The following is a 5,536-nucleotide window of genomic DNA, read 5'->3' on the forward strand; positions in this document are numbered from 1 at the left end:
CAGACAGAGAGACGAGAGACAGACCGACGAGAGACAGACAGACAGACAGACAGACAGACAGACAGACAGACAGACAGACAGACAGACAGACAGACAGACAGACAGACAGACAGACAGACAGACAGACAGACAGACAGACAGACAGACAGACAGACAGACAGACAGACAGACAGACAGACAGACAGACAGACAGACAGACAGACAGGACAGACAGACAGACAGACGAGAGACAGACAGACAGACAGACAGACAGACAGACAGACGAGAGACAGACAGACAGACAGACGAGAGAAAGTCAGGCCAGCAGGAGACATGAGTGACAGTGAAGTTTCTTTAGACTCACAGAAACATGTGATCTGTCTGACCTGTAGCCGCTGCATGTGAGAGAAACAGAGAAAAACAGTGTTTGATGTTCATTCGCACCCACTGACAACAATGAGACATTTACTGAAATAAATGAGGAGGAATTACCTGGAACTGAGATGTTCCCTATAGACAGACACGATCGATAGAGACACAGACATAGAGCAATGTGAGCTGTATTTCTCTCAGGAGAGTCATTTAATGGCAGATATTCTGTTCGAAGCACTGAATCTTTGAACAGTGTCAAACTTTAATCATCTTGTTGGTTCACGCACCTCGATTGCATGGTTTCAGCTGCAGTTGGGTTGATTTCGTGACTCCGCATCCCATGTCACGTCTGTCAGCTGGAAGTACATGTATCAAATCAGACATTTTTCACACCTATGAACTCATTCCAGTTTCTGATTCTGGTAAATGTGTCACAACACTTGTAATCTGAATTTCACTTTCAAATCATTTTAAATAATTCCCTTCACATCAATGAAAATCTGAAATAATCTGTCCATCCTCTTATTTCCTCAAGGGGTTTGATTAATTAGTAATAAAAATAGAATTCTCATTCTCTAACCTGTTGTACAGAGTAATTTAGCTCTAATTCTACAAAACACCTCCAGCCACAGCGTTTTACAAAACAGCAACAGAACATCACACTCACCTGGTGAGGGTTTGTCAAAATTCCTCCATGACAGCAGAGCCTATGAAGCCACCAGCAGCACAATCACTGTCATGAAGTGTGACAAACTTCACTATCAATGAACCTGGAACACTGGCGCAGAGAGACAGATGGTGAGATGGAGCTGATCCGCGTGACCACTTCATCAAAACAACACGCTGCAGCTGGATTAGGGTTAATACTGCGGCTCGGCTTCAACCCAGAATAGACAGATAAAGAGGTGCTAAAGGCCACCGGGGCTCCGTGTGTTTAAGCCCGTCGCTCTGCTGTTCATAGCTGAAATCTGATTAACAGAATGCTGAACCCAGCCACAGCACTTAATGGATTTGAAAATGAAACTTGAATTTATTTTTAAATGTTTAACTGGAAAACAGACCAGTTCTCCCCATTCATCGCTGGTGTATTTAAAAGGCTTTAGAATAAAAACAACTGAATTCTACCAGATTTGATCTTTTCAGAGTTAGCTATTCAAATCATAAGTGTATAAATGTACTGTGATAGGATTGAAATAATGCGGCACACTACAAGCACATATTCAGAATTGGGTCAAAAGTGTATTGGTTTTGACCAATATGTGAATATGGTTAGGGTTACACCAGAAAACACCATTTATTGACAGTTCGGCAGTGAATGAAACAACATTATAAGTTGTCCTCAAATGGCAAATAAACTGTTGTTTCTTTCTTTAGATTGCCGTTCACACGCAGGTGTTGGACTTCCTCTTGACGCAAGGGAGTTGCAGCTTGATGGCCTCAAGGACAAACACGGCCAGCGCTCTTTGATTCGGTTAATCTGAGGTCAGAAGAGAAACTACAGATGCTACAACAATGCCCAGCTTTGTATTTCTCATGAGAAATGATGGAAAATTAAAACCTTCACATCTCTTCTATATGAACTCAAAGCCAGCGAGGAAACATTAATGCAAAGACAGAATGTTGAATGTATATGGCCAGACAGAGAGACAGACAGACAGCTTCAGCCCGACTCTATTTAATATCTATATTAATGAATTGGCATCGGCACGTGATAAGTCCTCTTGTCCTGGTCTGATCCTCGAGGGCAGAGAAATCAAATGCCTCCTGTTTTAGGAGTATCATAGTATCATAGTAGGATTTAGAGTTACAAATGACCTGCTCTTATCATCTGATCGTGGGTGTATCTCTCTATTAGTGCTATTGGATCTTAGCGCTGCGTTCGACACTATTGACCACAACATTCTTTTGAATAGACTAGAAATCTATGTTGGCATTAATGGAAGTGCATTAGCATGGTTCAAATCGTACTTATCTGACCGCCATCAATTCGTAGCAGTGAATGAAGAGGTATCACATCGATCACAAGTGCAGTATGGGGTACCTCAAGGCTCAGTACTAGGGCCGTTACTCTTCACGCTTTACATGTTATCCTTGGGAGATATCATCAGGAAACACGGTGTTAGCTTTCACTGTTATGCTGATGACACTCAGCTCTATATTTCTTCGCGGCCCAGCGAAACATACCAATTTGAAAAACTAGCGGAATGCATAGTCGATATAAAAAACTGGATGACGAGTAATTTCTTACTTCCAAATTCAGAAAAAACAGAGGTGTTAATTATAGGACCTAAAAACTCCACACGTAATAACCTAGAACACTGTCTAACACTTGATGGCTGCTCTGTTAATTCTTCGTCATCAGTTAGGAACCTAGGTGTGCTATTTGATAGCAATCTTTCCTTTGCTGAGAATAAGGCACGTTCACGTATCACACAGATGCAGGTCCGTTTCATAAATAGCTTCTTTATTTGTGATGCATTGCCATTCCTTGCTGATCTTTTTCATATTTTCTGTCTGTCCCCTTGCAGGTTCGAGCTTATCGTCTTTGCTAGAATGTAACTGTATGATAGTGTTTTTCTCAGTTCCACCTTTATTCTCCACCTCCTTTTCAACACCATCCGTTTGCTCGACTTGAAAACAGAGTAAAGTATTCCAAGGCCAAGCTTGGCCAGAGTAGATAAACCCCTGCTTTCCCAGGCCGCTACAAATAACATTCATTCATTCCTCTCCAGTGACAGCGAGAGTCCAGCGAGCGTCCAGCACAGACCCCAGCGTTAACCTGTAGTCCGCAGTCATGCATCTGGTGTTGTGTGTCGTACTCGTGCTGTTCGGGTGTCCTCTTGGGAAGATGTTTGTTCTCCATCCTTCACCTGAGGCATCTGCTGTGAAAGCCAACAGGTAAAAGCTGACGTTTTAAAGATGAACAATGTCACGATGAATGGATCGGAGATCTTGTTTTAAGTGTTCGCGTAATTGCATCATTCTCACCTCCACTCTTGTTCATTAGGAGGTTTTGGGGAGAGTTTCATGCATTTGTACAGGTAGATGTGCTGTTAGCAGAAACCCTCGTTACAGCTCGCTCACTGTGATCAGTCTATGAATCCAGATGAACTTAGTCTTAGTTTTGGTAGAGGTTTGGGCTGATATTTGAATGCTCAGGGCAAAAGGTGAATGAACCTCATTACGATCACATCACGCTGTTCTTCCATTTGAGACTCAAACCCTCCCGGCTGTCAAACTGACCTCATCGTGCTCGACTGACCAAAAGAGAATTACTGGATATTTTCAGAAAGCTTTTCTTGCTCTGGACTCTACTGCAGTGTTTTGTGTACAGTACAAACTGACTGCAAAGACCCACATAATGTTCTGGAGATATAAATGAGGGCATCTCCCGTCTTCTCCGGTGTTCTCTTACAGCGTCAAACGCTGAACTTTCACAAACACCCCGAAGCTCTGGCAGTACACGGCTGCACTCCTAAACATTTGGCTGCAATTTGACAGGCGCACATACACAAGCTCTGCAAAGGTGTGATGACACTATGGGTTTGCAATGCATTGCAGATATGTGTGTTTTGTTGCAGATGCAGAGAACTGGAAATCAGGAAAATCCTTCTGGAATCTCTAAACCTCCAGCGGGAGCCTCGTGTGTCCGTGTCGAAGATGAATCATCTGCGTGACCAGTGGAAAGCCACTTTGGAAAGCACCACGCCATCCTCACCAGGTACCCTGAACCCCAGAGATCTGGCTCATGGTCTGGTTTCTGGTAAACTTGATCTCTTGTCTATTTAGCAGGTAACTCAACGTTTCCTGAGGACTCCGGAAACTCAACGTGCTGCAAACATTCCTCACAGGTTTTCATTAAAGGTGAGCGTTCAGATGCATCCTACTACGACTCTTACATTGCTGCAACTTTTTTGTAGTTAAAATCAGCATGAAAAAAAGGCCTTACAACTACAATAAATGTGAGCACAATGTATAAATACTTCACACGTCATTAATGAAAGCAAGGCTTCGTTTTCTTTAGACATGATATCAGTCCTTTACTTTCCTATTGGTTTCGGGGTGAAATGTGACCTGGGCAGCTTTGCTGAGATTAGGCTCATCATGCATGTCTTGTTTTGTGTAAATGTGTCAGATCTGGGCTGGGACCGCTGGGTGGTTTATCCAGAGAGCATCACTTTCGTCCAGTGCCGATCCTGCGGCGTGAAACCTGCGTCTGCGCAGGTACATTTCCTCTACATCATGTTCAGTTGTTTTGATTTCTGTTAAGAAATGCTTTACACAAACATGTTTCCTCTCATCTATGGGCTTCAGACTAAAGAACTGCTTCAGATGATCTTTTCTCTGGGCTCAGATGTAATCTTCATTGTCATCCCACAGTGCTGTAAGCCGACCGCTCACGAAATCCTCCCGTTTCTCTACGTGGATGAATGGAGCAGTTTGGTTCTGTCCTCAGTGAGTCTGATCCGTGAGTGTGGCTGCAAAAACACAGGATCCTGAGGTCATGACCCTGTCCTAGAAAACCTCCCTGACCCGCAGGTCACGCTGACCTGTGTGATTATTGGCACAGAGCAACAGAAACACGGTAGAGAAGCACAGCTCTTGGGATTTGTAGGTTTATGGCTTAGCAAACATATTTAGCGTCTTTTGACTTTTGCTGCTGTTGAGAGGTCAGACTCGCAGACTCTTGTGGGCTTTAAGAGTGTGTTTGAAAATAATGTGGAAACATATAAAGTTCTCAGAAGACATGAAGTTCTCAATCTAAGCCTGTTATTCAACTTTCATAGAAATGCACAAAGGACCTCCTGTTACAAATGAATTCAAGGCCAAATCTGTTTTTAACTTCAGGTTTTAATGGGGCCGCGGCTGTAGTCTGGCTTGATTTCAGCGGCCAGCAAATGTTCCCTGATAAAATGTTGTCGAGCAGTTCTGCCACAACTTTTCCCTGTGCGAATCTGAGGACCAAATAAAAGGTTACATTCAAAATGTCCTTCCTTTAAATCAAGTTATTATGTCAATTATTCCTCTAATGTGGCATCCGGCATGATCGTTAGCGTTAATGTGCTTCTGCACTTTGAGAAACATCCCAGTCTTGCAGATAAGAATTGAATGGTTAGAGACATTCCAGCATGAACATTTCGGCTGCGTGCTTGCAAAATTCAATGTGGGAACAGTTTTCAACCCA

The 5,536-nt window shown here is 43.1% G+C and overlaps 1 protein-coding gene and 1 long non-coding RNA gene across 2 annotated transcripts; one reads left to right on the forward strand and one right to left on the reverse strand.

Annotated features, from left to right (window-relative positions):
• Nucleotides 1-245: 245 nt before the first annotated feature.
• Nucleotides 246-1,208, reverse strand: LOC107734395 (uncharacterized). The gene is made up of 4 exons (XR_001639087.1): nt 1,019-1,208; nt 639-707; nt 472-489; nt 246-374 (listed from the first exon to the last, which is right to left on the reverse strand). It is a non-coding gene; the product is annotated as an uncharacterized LOC107734395 (long non-coding RNA).
• A 1,937-nt stretch (nt 1,209-3,145) lies between these two features.
• gsdf (gonadal somatic cell derived factor) lies at nt 3,146-4,851 on the forward strand. Its single transcript, XM_016546339.1, has 5 exons — nt 3,146-3,249; nt 3,939-4,072; nt 4,144-4,215; nt 4,487-4,575; nt 4,732-4,851. The coding sequence occupies exons 1-5, from the start codon at nt 3,146-3,148 to the stop codon at nt 4,849-4,851; spliced, it is 519 nt and encodes a 172-aa protein (XP_016401825.1).
• The last annotated feature ends 685 nt before the right edge of the window (nt 4,852-5,536 follow it).

This window comes from Sinocyclocheilus rhinocerous, unplaced genomic scaffold, assembly GCF_001515625.1.
Source record: "Sinocyclocheilus rhinocerous isolate Xijiao unplaced genomic scaffold, SAMN03320098_v1.1 scaffold5693, whole genome shotgun sequence".
Taxonomy (NCBI): domain Eukaryota; kingdom Metazoa; phylum Chordata; class Actinopteri; order Cypriniformes; family Cyprinidae; genus Sinocyclocheilus; species Sinocyclocheilus rhinocerous.